Source organism: Peromyscus leucopus, chromosome 23 (assembly GCF_004664715.2).
Source record: "Peromyscus leucopus breed LL Stock chromosome 23, UCI_PerLeu_2.1, whole genome shotgun sequence".
Classification (NCBI taxonomy): Eukaryota; Metazoa; Chordata; class Mammalia; order Rodentia; family Cricetidae; genus Peromyscus; species Peromyscus leucopus.
The window spans coordinates 25,659,412-25,679,442 of NC_051082.1; the positions used below are offsets into that span (position 1 = coordinate 25,659,412).

Below are 20,031 nucleotides of genomic sequence, written 5' to 3' on the forward strand. Positions count from 1 at the left end.
TACAGAAGTCATCTATTGTCAAGCCAAGCTCCCAGGGCCTCACTGAGACATTCTAGGGAGGCGTTCTAGTGCCGAAGCACACCTCCTGCCACTCACTGGGGGAAATTATAAACAATTCATGACTGTTCAACCACATTCTCAGCCTCCACATACATTTTTTTTCCTTTCTTTTGTCTATTTTGTTTTGAGACAGGGTTTCTTTGTGTAGCTTTGGAGCCTGTCCTGAAATTCGCTCTGTAGACCAAGGTAGCCTCGAACTCACAGAGATCCACCTGCCTCTGCCTCCCGAGTGCTGGGATTAAAGCCGTGCGCCGCGCCGCCGCCGCCACCACCACCCGGCTTTTTTGTCTGTTCTTTAGAGACAGGGCCTGACTGCATAACCCAGGTTAGTCTCAAAGGAGAGCTTCCTGTCTCAGCTCCCAAGTGCTGGGAACTACCCATGCATGACCACCCCTCCTGCCTCTGTTTCCTGAGTGCTGAGTTAAAGGCACACACCTAACTTTAACTTTTTTGATGTATCTTCTCTCATAAGGAGGAGTGTAACTCCTCCCCTCTGAGCACTGACTGGAACATTCTGGGCTTTCTCATGGATGGAATGGGGGCAGAAATGATAGTCATTTCTGAAATGAGGTCATGAAAAACTGGCTTCCTTCCTTTCTCTGTCTTTTACCTCTAAGTCTGAGAACACCAGCCGCCATTCTGTGAGCCTGCTCACCTGACCTGATGGAAAGCAGCCCAGCTGGTTTAGAACTTAAGTCTCTTGTCTATGCCTGCGAGGGTGACCTTACACATGGCTCTCCAGCTTTCGTCAAGCCTTCGGACTAGACTGCAGCCTGGCGGACAGCATGCCGACAAGCTTGGGAGAGACCCTTCACCACAAACTACTTCCTTATGGGCTTCGATAATCGGGTTTGCTTGTCAGCTTGACAGGATTCAGAATCACCATGAAAACTAGCCTCTGGGTATGTTTGTGAGCGAGTTTCTAGACTGAGTTCACAAGGGTGGGAAGACTCACGCTAACTGCGGGCAGCACCTTCCCATCGCTGAGATCCCAGATTATATAGAAAGAAGAAATCAAACTGAACGCCAGCATTCACCTCTTCCCAGGCTCTGATTGTGTGACCAGCCACCTCATGCACCACGTTCTCCCCACCATGACGGACCGTAACCCCTCGAACTGTGAGCTACAACCAAGTCTTTCCTCCTCACTGCTTTTTGTTGGCTCTCTTATCACAGCAAAGGGAAAAGTAACTCCATGGCAATGAGAAAACTAATACACACACAGAAACTACGCAGTAACGAATGCTTGTTTGAAGCTGTAGCTTGGGGATATTTGTGATACCCATGGCTGGCACACCCAGGTTTGACTCTCAGCCTCTTGGGCAAAACTGCTCCCCTCTTCTCTCACCCGTATCTGATGGACCCATTTTCATCACAAAAAACCACTCTGGCCAGGTAGCTGCCAAGGGCGCCGGCCTACCTGACTTGTCGTGGACAATGGAGAAGAGGATGCGCTTGGAAGCATGGACATTCTGGATGAGAGGCCCAGCAGGTCCTGCGGGCTTCTGTCCTGAACAAGGGGGAAAGAGAGGCATACATTTTGGAGGGGTCCCACATACCTCAGAGAAACTAGAACTGAGCCTGGCGATCAGGAGGTTCCGGGCTAGATCCCTAAGTACAAATCTCAGTTGCTCTAAACCAGACTTGGCTATCCGGAGGCAGATACCGCAAGAGCAGGATGCCAGGCTCGCCTTCCCTTTCTCATTCTTTTATTCATATTTATTCGTTTATCTATAAAGATCAAATGATAATTTGTGGAAGGCGGTTCTCTCTTACTATGTGGGTCCCAGGAATTAAACTGAGGTCACTGGGCTTGATGACAAATGTCTTTGGCTAGGCAAGCACTCGATCAACTGAGCCATCTCCTCCAACACCCAAGTCTGAAATGTCTACTTTAGGAATTTTTCCCCCCCAGACAGGCTTTCTCTGTGTAGCTCTGGCTGTCTGGGAACTCTCTTTGTAGACCAGGCTGGTCTCGAACTCACAGAGTTGTGCCTGCCTCTGCCTCCCAAGTGCTGGGATTAAAGGCATGCACCAACACTGCCCGGCTGCTTTAGGAATCTTGATCCCAAGTATCTTAGATAAGGGATACTCCATAAGCATTCCACTTTACAAATGAAGAAACTGAGGCTCAGTGAGATTGAGACTTGCCCTGGCGTACACAGCCAGGATAGAGCCCACATCTTCGTCACCCCCAGCTGCTCCTTCTCTTAGGCCCCTAAATCTTGAATCCAAGCAGGGTATGCAGAAGGTGCTCATTAAGTGCATATGGGCATTTTTTTCCTTTTTTAATTACATTCATCTCTGGTGGGTGTGCACATGCCTGGAGGTCAGAGGACAACTTGTGGGACTCAGTTTTCCTCTTCCACTACATGAATCTCAGAGATTGAACTCAGGTCATCAAGCTGGTTGGCAAGCACCTTTACCTGCTGGACCATCTCATCATCCCTGATTAGTTTATTTATGCTCTTCACAGCCTCCTGGGGCTGTGAAGATGCCTTTTGGTCCCATTCAAGGTCTGTTCAGAAGGTCAAGTGGAGGCCCCAGTTTAACTGGGTCTCAACAGAATGCAAGTGGCAAGACCCACCCCTGCCCAGAATTGCCTCCTCCTTCAAGGCAACCACCCAGAGAGACATGCAGGTCCCCACTGCAGCATTTACCACAGCAGTCGGAGAAATCTTGGGCACTGGGGACCTGGGGCTCAGGCACAGGCCAGCCCAAGCCCAGGTCGCTGGGGGTCAACGGGCAGGTGGGCGCCTCCTGCTTGAGTTCCCGGATGGTGTGGTTGGGCATCGAAGTGCTGTACAGGAAGTTGGCCATGGAGGATGGGGTGGCGGTGGGGGGCAGGTCCTGGGGAGTGACCTTGGAGGCCTGGCCATGCAGACCGCAGTCTCGGGACCCCTTGGGTAGCAGGGAGATACCGTTCATCTCCACCAGCGCCTTTGAGTCCCGCCCACCATCATCAGGAGGCCTGGGTGAAGGAGAGGAGACAGTGACTGCTTTGAATACCTACTCTTGCCTGTCAATCTCTCCCTTTACAGTCCATGTAACGCACTCTACAGAATATAACAGACCCACAGGTATTCCAATGGGGTGGGATGGGAGCCAGGCCCTACATTATAGGTAGGGATGCAAGCCTGGCAGCGTGGGTATAATGCACCCGATACTAGGTGGCAACCACCGTCGGACCCAGGCTTGTACCAAGCTGCCTCAGATCTCCAAGCCACCCATCCCATCCTCCACGTGGCTCCTTCCCACCCCATAAGATTTAGCAGCTATATGCAACATGAAGTCCCCAGCTCTGCTGGGCCCATGGTATCTACCTTAGCCCAGGCTTGACCTCACCTCTCATCTGTCATTTATGACTCTCATTCACAGCCCAAGCTCACATCCAGGGCAGGCGGCTCTCCAGCTCAAGATTTTTAAAATGAATTCATGTTTCTGAGACAGGGTCTCATGGAGCCAAGGTAGCCTCAAACTTACTATGTAGTTGAAGATGGCCTTGAACTCTTGGCCCTCTGACCTCTACTTCCCCAAAGGGCTGAGATTAGAGGCACATGTCCCTATATGACAATCTCAACTCTACACACCATCATCCTTTGTCCACGACCTCTGCAAAGCCTTTGGTGTGGCTCTTTCCTAAGCCAGAATTCTCCTGGACACTGTGACACAGAATTCCCTTGGGAAACGCCCATAGCCATGCCCTGACTCAGATTACACTGTATAACTGGGTCTTAGCTTTGCTTCTTCCATGAGACCCAAAGCTTTCCTAATGAGTTCCCTCAGGGTGTCTCCAGCTTTCTGCCCTCTGGCTGGGTATGGGGGGTGACAGATCTGTCTGTCTTTTTTTTTTTTTGAGGGAGGGGAGGCAGAGACAATCTCACTACATAGCCCAGGCTGGCTTGGAATCTGCCTCTCCCTCACTGGTACCAAGATTAAGCTGTGCACCTCCACATCCTGAAAGTTTTAACTCTCAACTTGACATTATCTGCAACCACTTGGGAAGAGAGTCTCAAAGAGGGGTTTAGACTAGGCTGGCCTGTGGACACGTCTGTGAGGAGACTGTCTTGATTACGCTGAGGTGGGACGGCCCAGCCCACTGTGGGTGGCATTATTCTCTAGGCAAGGGATTCGGAACTGTCTAAGAGTAGAGAAAGCAAGCTGAGCTGGCGTGCATGCCTGAATTCATTGCTTTTGGCTCTTGACTGTGGATATAATGTGACGAGCAGCTTCCAATTCCTGTGGACTCGACCTCCCTACAGTGATGGACTGGAACTTGAGATTGTGAGCCAAATAAGCCCTTCCTCCCATAATGGGCTTGTGTTGGTATTTTTAACCCAGCAAAAGGAAATAAAATTAGGACAGGGGCTTACTTACCTCCTGAGCTTAAACCGTATTCGGTGGCTGTGCTCCAAAATGGCCATGAGCGCCTTGGGGTCATACTCGCTGGCCTCCGGAAGGCCAGGCCCTCGGGCAGTCCCTGTACAGCCAGTAGCCCCGGCTCCCTGAGCAGCCTCTCATAGGGCAAAGGGACCACGCTGGCCCTGCCCATAGCCTCACCTGCCAGAGAGTAAACAGTGAGGCTCAGTACTGGCGGGGGCTCGGCTGGACACACTGGGAGCCAGGCAATGCGTGGTGACTCCCCCTGGGAGAGGGGCTCTGGGTCCCTCATTGCTGGAGACGCGGTACAGAATGAACACCACCAGCCTGTAGACAGAGCCCTACTGTGCATGTCTGAGGGCTGGAGAGAGGAGGCAGGAGAGCCCTTATGCCAAGCTGGTAGACTGAACTTGGCCGGTGATGGTGCACGGAATTTTAACCTCAGGCTTATCTTTTGGGAAGAAAGCCTTGGTCTCGGAATAACCAGGAGGCAGGAGGGAGTGGTCTACTGGAAGACCATGTCAGTGGGGGTGGGGAGGTGGTAAGAGGTGGCTATACAGGAAAGGTGGCTGGATGAGGACACTCGTGCCTGGGAGTTTGGAGATGGCAGAGAAAGCCCTGTCCTGGGGTCTTGTTTTTGCTCAGGGGTCCTACAGCGCAGAAGGGGTCTGCTCTACTGGGTGAGATGGGGGAAGGGCCAGGCCGCGTGGGACCAGGATGAGGTGGGTAGGGGACAACTGGGTAGAGCTGGGCAGAAGTGAGCAGGGCTAGGCCAGGGGCTGGGTGGGGTAAGGGCAGGGCTGACCTGGGTAGGGCGTTGCTGAGCAACTATCCTGGGCGGGCCGGGGCGAGACAGAACTGGGCTAAAGTGGGTAGGGCAAAGCTAAGCAGGGCTAGATAGTGGGCGGAGCTGGGTTGAGACAGAACTTGAACGGGATTGGATTAGAGTACGGCCGGGAGGGGCGGGGCTGAGGCGGGCGGGGCTAAGGTGGGTGGGGATTGGATTAGAATATGGCTGGGTGGGGCGGGGTCGAGGTGGGCGGGGCTAAGGTGGGTGGGGCACAGCTGAGCAGAGTGGGCTAGGGTAGGTAAGGAAGGCTAAGTAAGCAGTGCAGGAGCTGGGCCGGTCTTGGTGGGGTGTGGCTGGGTGAGGCACAGCTCCACACAGCTGGGCAGAAGTGGGTGGGGTCTAGGCTGGGGGCAGATAGGGCAGTGCTGACGTGGTTGCTGGGCAGGGCTAGGCTGAGGTGGGCAAGGCTGCAGGGTTGAGCTTGGTAGGGCAGGGCCAGACCGGAGTAGGCTGAGTTGGGTGGGGCAGGGTGGGGCAGAGCTGGTGTGAGGCAGGTGGGGCTAAATTGGATTTGGCAGGGAAGCCCTGGGCTGAAGTGGATGAATAGGGCTGAGCAGGACGGGGGAAGGGCCCGAGCTGGGGTGGGCGGAGCTAAATCAGCTAAGGCTGGGCGAGACTGGCAGAGCAGGTGAGGCTAGGACTGAAGTATGGCTGGAGGAGGTCGGGTCAAGGTGGATGTGGTTACACTGGGAAGGCATGGCTGGGCTGACCTGGATACGGTGGGACTGGGCTAGGAGGAGAGGCTGGGTCAGACACCAGTGGGCGGAGCAAAGGCAGGATGGAATGAAGTGGGATCCAGCCGGGTGGAGTGAGGCTGGGCTGAGGTGGGCGGGGCTGAGCTGAGGTGGGCGGGGCTGGTCTGGAAGGGACTGAACCTAGACAAGGCAGGTGTGGGTAGGCTGGTCTCCCACCCGCCCCTTTCCGGAATGGAATGAGGAAGGATCTTACTATAAAGAACATCAAACACTTCCTCTACCATCTTCTGCAGCAGGTACACATCCGAGCACTGCTCCAGTGAGGACCGCGGGATGCTCCGGCCACCACCCTCACAGCGTTGCACCTTTTTAGGGTGTCCTGCTTCTGGATCCTTCCATAGGGGTCCCCCTGTGGGACAAGAGCACAGGAGCCGTAGGTTGGTGTTAAGCCCCGGAATCAGAGGCACAAGTGACTGACTGACTGAATGAATGAATGAATGGGCACCCTGCTGAGAGCCCAAAGGCTGCAGGTGTCAATCTGGCCACACACTTGCTGGTGGACCTCAGGGTTGTTCCTTCCCTCTCTGAGCCTCAGTTCGCGATCGTTCAAAGAAGCCCGTGGAGTCCGGCTCAGAACTGGGACTCCATGAACATCTGTTTCACACACCATATTCTATATTCATATTTCAACCCACCTAAGCCCTACTTTTCCTGCCTGGCCTACATGGAAAACAATGGAGATATGGTGATGGTTAGTTTTAAATTTTAAATTTGCCACAATCTGAGAAGGATGTCTCCAGTGGATTATCTAGATCACTGGTTCTCAACCTGTGGGCCATGACTCCTTGTGGGGTGGTGGTGGTGTCAAACAACCCTTCCACAGGGATTGCCTGTTGTTGGTCTTTGGTCTTTTTGGGGGAGGCCGTCACCCAGCTCCCAAATAAATACACACGGAGGCTTATTCTTAATGATGCATGCCCAGCCTTAGCTTGGCTTGTTTCTTGCCAGCTTTCCTTGTCTTAACTTATCCCATTTACCTTTTGCCTCTGGGCTTTTCCCATTCTCTTACTTATGTAAATCTTACTCTTACTCCTTGGTTGGTTGTGTAGCTGGGTGGCTGGCCCCTGGGGTCCTCCTCCTTCTAAGGCTCCTAGCTCTCCAATCCCTCTTCCCAGATTTCCCCTTCTATATATTCTCTCTGCCTGCCAGCCCCGCCTATCCTTTCTCCTGCCTTGCTATTGGCCGTTCAGTTCTTTATTAGACCAATCAGGTGTTTTACACAGGCACAGTATCACAGCTTCACAGAGTTAAACAAATGCAACATAAACAAAAGCAACACACCTTAAAATAATAGTCTACCACAGTTGTCTAAGACCATTGGAAAACCCAGATATTTACAGTACAATTCATAGCAGTAGCAAAATGACAGTTATGAAGTAGCAATGAACATAATTTTATGGTTGGAGGGGTCACCATAACCTGAGGAACTGTATTAAAGGGTCACAGCATCAGGAAGGTTGAGAACCACTGTACTAGATCAAATGGCCTGTGGGCACAGACATGTAAGTGGGGAATCGTCTTGACTGTTAACTGACCCAGCCCATCGTGGGCAGCACCATTCTCTAGGCAATGGGGCTCTGAGGCATATGAAACAGGAAAAAGCTAGATGAGAACAAGCTCCCTGCTCTTGACTGTGGATGGGACGTGATTAGCAGCTTGAGTTCCTGCCTTGACTTCTCTGAAATAAGACTGCAACCTAGAATCATTTAGTAAAATAAACCCTTTTCCCCCTTGGTTGTTTTTGTTTTTTGGGTTTTTTTTTGGGTAGGGGGTTGTTAGGGAATCTTTAAGAAATATTTTAGTTCTTTGGGATAGATAGGGTCTTTGTACATAGACCAGGCTGGCCTTGAACTCACAGAGATCCGCCTGCCTCTGTCTCCCAAGTACTGGGATTAAAGGCGTGCTAGAAGCTCCAACAGAACAGAGGAAGAGCAGGGTCTTGTGATCCCTTCCAGCTTGGAGCTGGCTCTCCTTGGCAACCATCCAAGCTTGAAATAAACTATCCTGATTCTGAGGGCTATAAATAGCCACTCTTTCTGGCTGTGGAAAATAAGGCACGCTGTCCCCAGGAGGCTGGGAGGGGCTACAGGACCCCACTACACCCACTCCTAGAAGCCAGCTCCACCCAACCTTAGAGACAGAACAGGCTGGGAGAGCAGAGTAGGTGGAGTCTCGGGCTCCTGGGGAAACAGCTATATGCTCCAGCTACGTACCCCACTAATGATACATGCAGCATCGATGCTGGATCGATGTGGGGCCGCTAATCCTAGGGATAAGGCCCAGGAGACCATAAAAACTACTAACGAAAACTATCAACAGCTGGTACCTGGGTGTCCACAGAGATCCCTGGCACCCCCCTCCACCCCAGGGATATGAAATAGGAGAAAGCTAGACAAGTTCTATCCTTGACGTTGAAGGGATTCAGGAGAAAGAGCAAGGGTCTGAGAACAGGAGTCCCGGCCTTAAATCATGCTTCCTGGGATGCTATTCTTGGTTGTCATGGTGATTTGACTAAGAATGGCCCCCACAGACTCTTAGATCTGAATGCCTGGTCACTAGGGGAGTGGTGCTATTTGAAAGGATGAAGAGGTGTGGCTTTGCTGGAGGAGGTGTGTCACTGGGGGTAGCTTTGAGGTTTCAAAAGCCTATGCCAAGCCTGGGATCTGCTGCTGCCTGTGGACCTGGATGCAGAACTCTCAGCTCCCTCTCCAGCACCATGTCTGCCTGCACGCCGCCCTGCTTCCCATCATGATGAGAATGGACTGAACCTCTGAAACTGTCAGCCAGCCCCAGTTACATAGTTTGCTGATAAGAATTGCTGTGGTCACGGTGTACGTGTGTCTCTTCATAGCAACAGAACACCGACTAAGACAGTTGTGAAACTGACTAAACCTGGAATTAACGACAATCCCAAAGACTGGACACACCTGTGAGGGATTTTTTTTTTTTCTTAATTGAATCATTTAAAGTGGGAAGGACCATCACTTCTAATCCGAATCTTTGGGGTGGGAAGATAAACCTTTAATCCAGATCTCTTGAGGTGGGAAGATCCACCTTTAATCTGGGCCACACCTTCTGCTGGCAGCCTAGATAAAGGTCACAGAGGAGGAGGCTGGCACACTCTCTGCCTGCTTGCCCTCACTCTTGCTGGCCAGTCCACTCCTTCACTGGCATTAGAACCGCCTTCTTCAGGATCCTAGCATATCCTGAAGACCAGCTGAGACGTCCAGCCTCGTGGAGTTAACAATTACTGATTTTTTTGTTGTTCTTGCTTGTTTTGTTTTTCAAGACAGGGTTTTCTCTATGTAGCCTAGGCTGTCCTGGAACTCGCTCTGTAGACCAGGCTGGCCTCGAATTCACAGAGATCCACCTGCCTCTGCCTCCTGAGTGCTGGGATTAAAGGCATGGACCACCACTACTGCCCGGTAGATACTTCACAACTATTGGATTCTTGGACTTTCTGTTGGTAGGAGCCATTGTTGGACTAGCTGGACCACAGCCTGTAAGCTACTCTAATAAACCATATGTGTGTGTATGTAACAAAATTTTCCCCCCTGTAAGTTCTGTTTCTCTAGAGAACCCTTGACTACTACACACACCTTCCAACCTGGGCTAAGGCAGTAGGGGAGGAGGAATATGTCCACCATGCCTCAGTTTCTCATCTGTACACCATGGGTGACATTTTCATGACCCTCTGGGAAAGGTAATGAGGTTTTGGGCCAACGGCCCTGCATGAAGTGTTGTTTGAGTCTGGTGTTGCTGGGGATGGAACCTAGGGCCTGAGGAACACTAAGTAAAGTACTCTGCAGCCAAGCTACCCTCCTGAGGGACTGTAAGCCGGCACTCTACCTCGGAGGCCCACCCGACCAAGAGCTGTCCATCACTCACAGCCCATGCAAACTGAGCACTTCTTACCCAAAACAAACAACAAAAACATTTGTCGCCCCACAAGGCCTCAGAGGTCAGAATAAGTGACCTTGCATCAAGTGTCATACACTCGCCGGGCGGTGGTGGCGCACGCCTTTAATCCCAGCACTCGGGAGGCAGAGCCAGGTGGATCTCTGTGAGTTCAAGGCCAGCCTGGACTACCAAGTGAGTTCCAGGAAAGGCGCAAAGCTACACAGAGAAACCCTGTCTCGAAAACAAAAAAAAAAAAAAGCGTCATACACTCACATGTGCTAAATGTCTTAGCTGGACAACGGTTGGTCCCTAACCTCAGTTAGACTCAGTCAAGAGGTAGAACTGGGAGCTGGGAATGTGGCTCCTTTGGCAAGACGCTCACCTAACATGCACCAAACCCTGAGTTCCACACCAGCACCCTAGACACCAGAAGAGGAGGTGAGTGCCTTCCTCTCCCGGGCAGGTGAAGGTCAGGGAACCAGGAATTCAAGGCCAGCCTGGGCTACAGGAGAACCTGTCTTAAAACAACAGGGAGTCAGCAAGAGGGCCCAGCAGGTCAAGAAGCTTTCGCCCACACCCAAAGTCCTGAGTTCAAATCCTAGGACCCACGTGATGGAAAAGAAAAGTGACTATGGCAAGTCTTCTGATGTCTATATTCACGCCACAGCGTGTGCATGCCCACACACTTGCACACAATGTAAATAGAATAAACAGAAAAAAATAAAAACAGTAAAAAAAAATAGGTAGAACAATAGCTGAGGGTATGACTCAGTAACAGTGCTCTTGCTTAATAGGCATGAGGGTCCAGGTTCAATCCCCAGCACCATTAACAAATAGAGTAGAATCAGGTGACCGCTCTGGGCCTCAGTGTTCCCCTCTAAAAATGGGCACATGGACATGACTAGTGGTAGGCTTCAGTGATAGGCATTGCCAGGCTCCATTTGGAACAAAGCTGTGTCCAGTTCATCCCTCCAACAGGCTCTGCGGACCGGACAAAGCAGAGGATACAGAGAGATGGGCCAGGACCCTTGCCCTTCAGAAACAGCAGGGCCCTGGGCATGGAGGACGTGGGGTACTCACGGCAGAACCTGAGGAAGTCTGACTGGAGCTCCTTCCGGGTGTTCAGAAACATCCGTCCCTTCTCGGTGCCCATCACGAAGACGCTCTCATTGTGCACCGCCACACAGGCCACCTCCGTGTTCAGCTTGGAGAGCGCCGAGCACTGTGGGGGAGGGGGAGGGGTGTGAGCTAAATCAAGACCAGCCTGGAACCCAGCACGGCTGGGTACGCTGTGCCTGTAATCCAGCACCCGGGACGCTGAGAACAGGACGGTGAAGAGTTTGAGGCTAGCCCTAACTACAGAGACGGGACTGCCAGTGAGAGATGGACCCTCCAGCCCACTTAACAGCCTTCTCTAAACCGTGAAAACCGGGCACCATGCAGCCTGGAGAATATGGCAGTAGAATTTCAATAGACTCGTTATAGGAAAAGGATCTCTCTAAGCAGGGCCGGCAAGGTGGCTCAGTGGGTAAACTGCTGGGCATCTAAGCACAAAGACCGGAGTTCGATTCCGAGCACTCATGTTAAAAGGGTGGTGGGTGGGGGGTGGGTGTGGTAGGGGCCAGGCTGTTAGTGGATAAAGCATTTGTGGCAGAAGCTTAGGGACCAGATTGGATCCCCAGCACCTATATAAATTTGGGGGGGGCCTGTGGCAGTGCTCCTAACACCCCATCAATTGAGAGGTGTAAGCAGGGGATCCTGGGAGCTAGCTGATCTCAGTGTATAAGACAGTGATGGAGGAAGACTCCAGTCATCAACCTCCTGCCTCCACACACAGCACAATCAAGTCACTGGTCTTCTGAGCATAGAGAGCCTCCTTTCCAGATTGCTCTGGCTGCGGGCCGCTCCAGGTGCAAGCACATCACACACACACATACACGCACGCACGCACGCACGCACGCACGCACAGCCAGGTATGGTGGCACACACCTGTAATTCCAGCACTGGGGAAATTGAGACAGGAGAATCCATGGGGCTTTCTGGCCAGCCAATCTAGTTCACTTGATGAGTTCAGGCTAGTGTGAGATCCAGTCTCAAAACTAAAACAGCTATCTACTGCTATCCCACCCTGAATGTGCCTGGCCTCATCTAATCTCAGAAGCGAAGCATGGTTGGATGGGAGACTGCTTGTAAGTACTAGGTGCTATAGGCTTCGCTGCGTATGCTGGCTCACATCTGTCATCTCAGCACTCAAGGAGGCCAAGGTAAGAGGATTGCTATGAGTTCGAGGCCAGCCCAGGCTATACGGTAAGTTCCAGGTCATCCTGAACTGTACAATGAGATCCTGTTTCAAACAAACAAGCCAAGAAATAAAATAAAAACAAGGTGAATGGTACCTGGAGAATGAAACCCAAGGCTGGCTTGTGGACCCTACATGCATGCATACAACACCTGCACCCACCCATATCCACACAACATGCATGCATATAACACCTGCACCCCCACCTGGCCTCACACAGAATTCTAGGTGGTGTACTTTTGTGGCCTGAAGTTATGACCAAGACACAGTATGAAAATCCTCGAAAGCAAAACTCTGTAAACCCTGTGGCACAAAATTGGCACTTAATAAATGCTGGTCTTTGTGCCAATTAGCATTTTAAGAAGTTCTGCTGTGGAATAATCCTTTGGTACACTGTGAAGATGTATTGCTCTCATTGGTTTAATAAAGAGGCCAACTACTACTCAGGAGGAGGTTAGGTGGGAGAGCGAGACTGAGAAAGTGCTGGGGAACAGGGCAGAGTCATCAGCCAGAGGCAGAGGAAGCAGGGGATGAACATGCTATGTTGAAAAAAAGGTACCACCATGTGGTAGAGCGTAGATAAGAATTATGGGTTAATTTAAGTTGTAAGAGCTAGTTAGTAACAAGCCTAAGCTATTGGCCAAACATCTATAATTTGTAAGTCTCACTGTGTGGTTATTTGGGAGCTGGCTGGCAGGACAGAAAACCCCGCCTACAAAGTTCTGCCCTGTGTGACCCTCAGGCAAGTTCTTCAACCTCTCTGGACCACAAGCCCACCTCTTGTGACAGCCTCAGCCAAGCAGGAGTCCCTGGGGAGGACTGTTAAGTTTCAGGACAGCCTACAGTGTAAGAGATGGGCTCAAAACAACAAAATGCAAATAGCCACATGAGGCTGGTGGCACTGCCCATCAGGTCACATGCCAGTCATACCCACCACCACCGACAGGTGGATGAGGTTCAGGACACAGTGGTGGCCACTGTAGAGAAAGAGTTAGCACCCAGCTAGTTTCTGAAGGTGTCTCCTATTTCAGGCATTAAATACGACCTTGAGCAGCCTACAAGAACTACCTAGAAATGAGGTCCCCTATGCTCAGGAAACCAGTGACTCACTGTGTGACCTCAAGCAAGATGCTGCCTTCTCTGAGTTTCCACTTTATCATCAGAAAATGCCAACGGATGCTAGGCAGATCTACTTTTTGTTTTTGCTACGTGTGTGTGTGTGTGTGTGTGTGTGTGTGTGTGTGTGTGTGTTGCTGGGATTCGAACCCAGAGCCCTACTCCATGTGTTTAAGCTCAGTCTTGTCCTTTCAGGGTTCCACTCTATAGCCCAGGATGGTCTCAAAATCAAGATCTTCCTATTGCAACCTCCCGCTGTGGGATTCCAGGGACATGTAGGCACAAACATACTTCAGTACATTCATACATACATACACATTTGGGTGTCTACACACATGTTTGCATGTGTGTAGAGGCCAGAGGACAAACTTAGCTGCTGTTCCTCAGACTCCATCCATAATTGCTTTTCTATTTGTTTGTTGTGTTTAAGGTGGGGTCATTTACTGACCCGGAACTCTACCTAGTAAGCCTCCTTAACACTGGGATTACAAATGTGTGCCCCCAGGCCTGGCTTTTTTATCTGGATTCTGGGGGGGGGATTGAACTCAGGATCTTATGGTTGCAAGGCAAGCACTTTACCACTTGAGCTACCTCTCCCCACTCCCCAGAGATAAAGAGATTTTGATGGGCATACCCTCTCCGAGGTCTCCCACCTTTGATCTCGGGCCCTCTTCCCACCTGACCAGACACTCACCATGGAGTCTAAGGCGGACACCAGGCTGTTGATGAGCTCGTCCTTGCGGGTGAAGGTGGAGTTCCAGCGCTCAGACCCGCAGCCGTTGGTGGGGATGTCACAGTGCTTCCCCAGCAAGGCCATGGTCACCTAGAGAAAACAGTGAGGACACAGCGGGTATTAACACAAGGTACAACTGGGTGAGCACACCTGGTTCCCAGGGTCACCCGAATTCACAAGTGGGAAAGACTGCCAGCTGGCCTTCCTTCCCATCATTCAGGGCCTCAAAGGTATGACAGGAGACAGCAGAGATCTAAGTGAATAATGTACAACCATTTTCTCCCATTTGAAACATTTTCAGAGAATTTAAACATTCCCTCCTAAAGGGAGGCTCTTGAAACTCAAGGACAAAGCAATGTACATAACTCAGGAAGCTCAGGAAACTTATAAGGCTCAGAAAGTTCAGGAAACTGATAAGGCTCAGGAAGCTCAGGAAACTCATAAGGCTCAGGAACTCCAGAAATTCATAAGGCTCAGGAAACTCAGCAAATTCATAAGGCTCAGGAAGCTCAGGAAACTCATAAGGCTCAGGACCTCAGGAAACTCATAAGGCTCAGGAAGCCCAGGAAATTCATAAGGCTCAGGAAGCTCAGGAAACTTACAAGACCCAGGAAACTCAGACGCTCACGAAGCTCTGGAAGCCCAGAAATTTGTAAGATTCACAAGGCCCCCCTCCAAGTTTATAAATTCAGAGAGCAATAGTGTGTGAGGGGCTGGAGCAGAGATACAGGATACTCTTCTGTAGAGCTGTCTGTAGCCCATGCAGAGTTCCAGAGAGGCAAGTTTTTGTGAGTGGCATCAACCAGGCTGAGGTGGGCTTTTTGGTGATGCAACTGACTTGAGTCACGCCCATTACAGCAAGAAGCCCCTCACCCACTGTGGTGGTCTGAAGGAGAATGACTCCCACCAGCTCACACATCTGAATGCTTTAGCCCCAGTTGGAGAACTGTTTGAGAAGGATGAGAAGGATTAGGAGGTGTGGTCTTGCTGGAGTGGGTGTGGCCTTACTGCAGGAAGTGTGTTGCTGGGGGTGGGCTTTGACGTTTCAAAGTTCTCCCTCCGCCTGCTGCCTGTGGATCCGGATGCAGAGCTCTCAGCTGCCGGTCCAGGGCCATGCCTGTCTGCTTCCTGCCATGACGACCATGAGCTAACTAAGCCTCTAAAACGGTAAGCAAGCCCTCCCTCAAATGCCTTTTTTTCCTACAAGTCGTCTTGGCCATGTGTCTCCTCAGAGCAATAACGAAGACATCCTCTAACCAACCAAAACTCACTCGCTCACTCATTCACCAAGCTAGCCTCGGATGGAATGCTTTCTTCAGTCTGTGGTCAGTGCCCTCCGGGGACAGACGTTTGGTGGCGTCTCTCCATGACAAGACACACAACAGCAACACAGATGAGGGTTACGCCCCCAAGGAACAGCCCCCCCCCAGGTATTCAATTCATAACCAGAGTGAGCCCATTACCATGATACTGATCTGCCAGATAGGTTCTAACTGCCAGCCTTTTCCATGGATGTAACTCTAGTCACGTGCCTCTCCTGCTCGCACACCCGCACACCCTCCGTGGTGGCTCCCTACGGCCCACACATGTTGAACAAGGCCTTGCTTTACTTTGCAGCTTGGGCTGCTTGAACCTCTTAATCTTCCTTTCTTCTACCTATTAAGTACTGACTGGAATTACTGGCCTGTGTCCACATCCCTCTAACCAACCCTGCTGGAAAAGCACCTGACTGCCTCATCCATGGCGAGGCTGGGCATTGCCCTCTCTACACTCTGTACACACCTCTGGGCTTGGTCACACGTTCCCAGATCAAGGCCACTGCCTTGAAGCCAGAGTCTATTTCCTGGATTTGGGACATGGACTTGGAGCAGATACGGACAGCCACAACGGGGCACAGGCCACTTCCTCAAACTAGGGATTCCCCAGGAAAGGACTTTGTCCCAGCTTACTGGGGCTCCACACAGCTCCTCCTTGAAAAGCCTCTTTGCCTTGCTCAACCCTAAATCCAAAGACAAGGCTGCTGATCGCTGGTGGCTGGCTTCATCCTGTTCTTCCAGAGCTGTTCCTAGGTGTGGGGGGTGGGGTGGGGTGGGGGTCCCTACATGCTGCCTCTGAGAGCACCAGCCCCTCACTAGACCAAACAAAAGGAGGTAAGGGGCAGGAGCAGGGGCAGGACACTCTCTGGCTGGGTGTGTCATCCATGGATAGATCTACAGATTCCACACCCTGTTGCCACCTGTCTGCCACCTGTCAACAGAGCTTCGAGACGCTCACTGGGTGGGGTGGGGAAAAGCCAGGTGGCAGGGCCTCCAGGCCCACAGCCTAAAAGGGCACCAAGCCCAGGATGTCTGTGGCCATGGACAACTGACTCCCAGGCTGTAAACTCCGCACGGGTCAATCTGTGTCTGTCCTCCATGGCTGACCCTCGCTCGGGGTCCAATTCACTGTCCGATGTGTTCAACGGACCAGGCACAGACTCCCAGACACCCCCCACCAACCTGGCTGCAGTGGGATGGGATGGGAACCTCAAAACAGCAGCAGGTGTCCTAGATGGGTTTGAAGACGCCACACCAATAGCCAACACCAGACCATTAAAACAGAATAGAGAACAGAACCCAGCTCTGGACTCAGTACTGGCTCACCTCTGCTCTTGGGCTACGGGAAAACACTGGTTTGAGGGCCAGTGAAATGGCTCAGAGAATAAAGGTCCTTGCTAAGGACCTGCGTGGATCCCCTGGGACCCACATAGTAGAAGGACAGAACTGACTCTTGCAAGTTGTCCTCTGACCTCCACAGGCATGTGGTGGCGTGTGCACACAGAGACATACATGTACACATACCAAAATAAGTAAATAAGAATGCAGGGGAAGCCGGGCAGTAGTGGTGCACGCCTTTAATCCCAGCACTTGGAGGCAGAGGCAGGCGGATCTCTGTGAGTTCAAGGCCAGCCTGGTCTACAGAGCAAGATCCAGGAAAGGTGCAAAGCTACACAGAAAAACCCTGTCTCGAAAAACTAAAAAAAAAAAAAAAAAGCAGAGAAAAAAAATAAAACAAATGTTTTGAGCAGGCCTACTGGTCCACCCTGTTATCTCAGCTACTCAGAAGACCAAAGCAGGAGCATCTCAAGTTCAAGGATAGCCTCGGCTACAGAGTGAGGTTAAGCCATCCTGGGAAACTTAGTGAAATTCTGTCTCCACTAACAACAACAACAACAAAAATGATTATAAGAGGGCTGTGTATATAGCTCAGCAGTAGAGCACCTGCCTAGAATCCCCCAGTGAGGGGACTGGGTGTGACTCAGTGGTAGAGCACCTGCCTAGAATCCCCCAGTGGGGGTCTGGGAAGCATACTTCCACATTAGAGCATCTGCCTAGCAAGTTCAAGACCTTGAATTCCACCCCCAGAACCACAAATATAAGTTAATAATAAATAAACCAAGCCAGGTGGTGCAGACCTATAATTCCAAGCATACAGAAAATAGAGGCAGGATGACCGGGAATTCAAAGACATCACTGGCTACATAGTGAGTTTGAGCCAGTATCAAAACATTTGACCCTATCTCAAAACAAGTAGCAAAGAAAATAAAAAATAGCCAGGTGTAATGGTACACACCATTAATCCCAGCACTCAGGAGGCAGGCGCAGGCGGATCTCTGTGAGTTCAATTCCAGCCTGGTCTACAAAGAGAGTTCCAGGACAGCCAGAGCTGTTACACAGAGAAACCTCATCTGGGGGAGGGGAGGGGAGAAAAAGTAGAAGAAGAAACAGAAAGAGAGAGAGAGAGAGAGAGAGAGAGAAAGAGAGAGAGAGAGAGAGAGAGAGAGAGAGAGAGGGATCGAGAGGGAGTGTACATCAGAACAGTCACTCAAGGATATGGAAGACAGGCCATGGGTAGGATACATTGAAAAAGAGGCTGCTGGTAGCTTTATCTTGGCCATTCTGTGGCCCTAGGTCACCCTGGTGTGGTAGAGGAAGGGTCTACTGTATAACTGTACTATCAAATCCCTAGCCAGGACGTCTGCCTGCCTGGGAGCCTTCCAGCACAGACAGCCCTTCAGACATGGCTGCCAGCTACTCCTTTGAGCCCTTGGGCCATTCCCAGAAAAACTCTGGGTCGTCAGCCGCTCAGCTGCCCAGACCCAAATCAAATCAGGGCCAGGCAAGCAGCAGTAGTTGGCGCTCTTGACCTCCAGCTCGCTCCAGACTGCCCTGACTCCTTCTGGCCAAGGTCCCAATCTACTTAGGAGAGAAGCGGGGACTCGGAGCCAGAGGAATCAGGAGATGGAAGGGAGAGGAGTTGTGGACTATCCTAAATCCTGGCACCAGCTAGCTGGACTTACAGGATCCCCCGTCTCCAAGAGAGTCCAGGTGAGGCACTTGGGAACTTGCCTCTGTTCTACAGGAGGCAAGAGAAGCCCCAGGCCCTGGGATGCTAGGAGCGCGTAAGTGTAACATTCATTAGTACAAGCAGGGCCCTGAAAGGGAAAAATAGGGTTGGCAGGGTGGCTCAGTGGGTAAAGGCATGTGCCACCAAGTCTGACAAGTTTGATCTCCTGGATGTGCATGATGGAAGGAGACAACCAGCTCCTCCAAGTTGTCCCTTGACCTACATATGCATGAGCCTCGGATGTGCATGCGCGTGAGCACGCGCACCGGACACTAAGTAAAAATTGATTTTTCATCAATACACAAGGCAGGTAGAGTAAAACATTGATTTTTACTTAGTGTTAAGTTAAGGGAAGGAAAACAGGGAACACCAAGTCTGATGAGCAGTTAAGGCCCCAGGGGAGGGGAGGGGAGGGGACCAGTAGAAGAGAGGCCCCAGCAGTGACAGCAGGACACCAGAAGAGCTGTGAAAGCCCAGTGAGGTGGCTTATGCCTGTAATCCTAGCACCCAGGAGATGTACCACCCTCTTCCAGCCTCCACAGGCCACCTCCACACGTGGGACATTGGCACAGATACAGACAAAGGCAGGATTTTTTTTTTTTTAATTACAAGAAAAAGTTAGAAACCATTCCAGAAAACCGTAACTAGTCAACATGCAGAGACAGCAGACCCTGGGCTACCCAGGCCCCAGCAGATACAGCTGCAACACAACTCCTGTGCCTAAGGCTCAGGAGCCGTGGCGGAAGAGGAGGCGGAAAGATTCTAAGAGCCAGAGGACCATGAAACTTCCCGGGATCACATCTCCTAGAATTGACAGGGAAGCCACACCCATGATACCTGAACAATTTGTTGCCTAAACAAGACCCAAACAATGACCATACCAACAGACATGCAATATTGAAAGAGGAAAATCTTACCATCCCCCACCCACCCTAGACAAAGAACTACAGGTAATTAATGACTGTTGAGAGAGGGAGGACTTGTCTTTCCCAAGGATGAGCCCTCAAGTTGATCATCCAACACCAAGTGGTCAGCCCCGAAATCATATACACACAAACACCATGAAATGGACTTAGGAGGTCGGGCGCATGTATTTATATGTTTATATGTGTCTGTAACAATAACAATCAAAGGAAAAAGTTGCCGTGGATTTTATCTATGTGTTTATATATTTACATAACAATTTAAAAAAAGTGGTTATGCATTTGAGAGGGAGTGAAGGGGGCACTGGAGGGAGGAAAGGGAAGGGGGGAAATGATATAAATAAATTTTAATTAAAATTAAAAAAAAATAAATGTTGCAACTTGGAAGCAGTTTGTGGTGGTACAAACGTGCACCTGTAACCACAGCACTCAGGAAGCTAAGACTGGAAGATTACCAGGAGTTCAGGGTCATCCTTGAGTCGGTGTCAAAATTTAAAAAAAAAAATAAATAAATAAATAAATAAATAAATAAATAGGAGATGTGACTCAGTTGGTAGAGTGCTTTCCTAACATGCATGGAGCTCTGGGTTCGATCCTAAGCTTACATAAAGTGGGCATGAAGGAGCATG

The 20,031-nt window shown here is 50.9% G+C and overlaps 1 protein-coding gene across 1 annotated transcript in view; it reads right to left on the reverse strand.

Annotated features, from left to right (window-relative positions):
• Positions 1 to 20,031, reverse strand: part of Gtf2ird1 (GTF2I repeat domain containing 1) — a 91,399-nt gene that overhangs the window by 39,977 nt on the left and 31,391 nt on the right. Inside the window, 7 exon segments of the mRNA XM_037198295.1 lie at positions 1,481 to 1,570; positions 2,721 to 3,031; positions 4,438 to 4,507; positions 4,510 to 4,620; positions 6,239 to 6,394; positions 11,026 to 11,167; positions 14,055 to 14,183. Of these exon segments, the coding sequence (XP_037054190.1) occupies positions 1,481 to 1,570; positions 2,721 to 3,031; positions 4,438 to 4,507; positions 4,510 to 4,620; positions 6,239 to 6,394; positions 11,026 to 11,167; positions 14,055 to 14,177 (1,003 nt within the window). The 5' untranslated portion in view covers positions 14,178 to 14,183.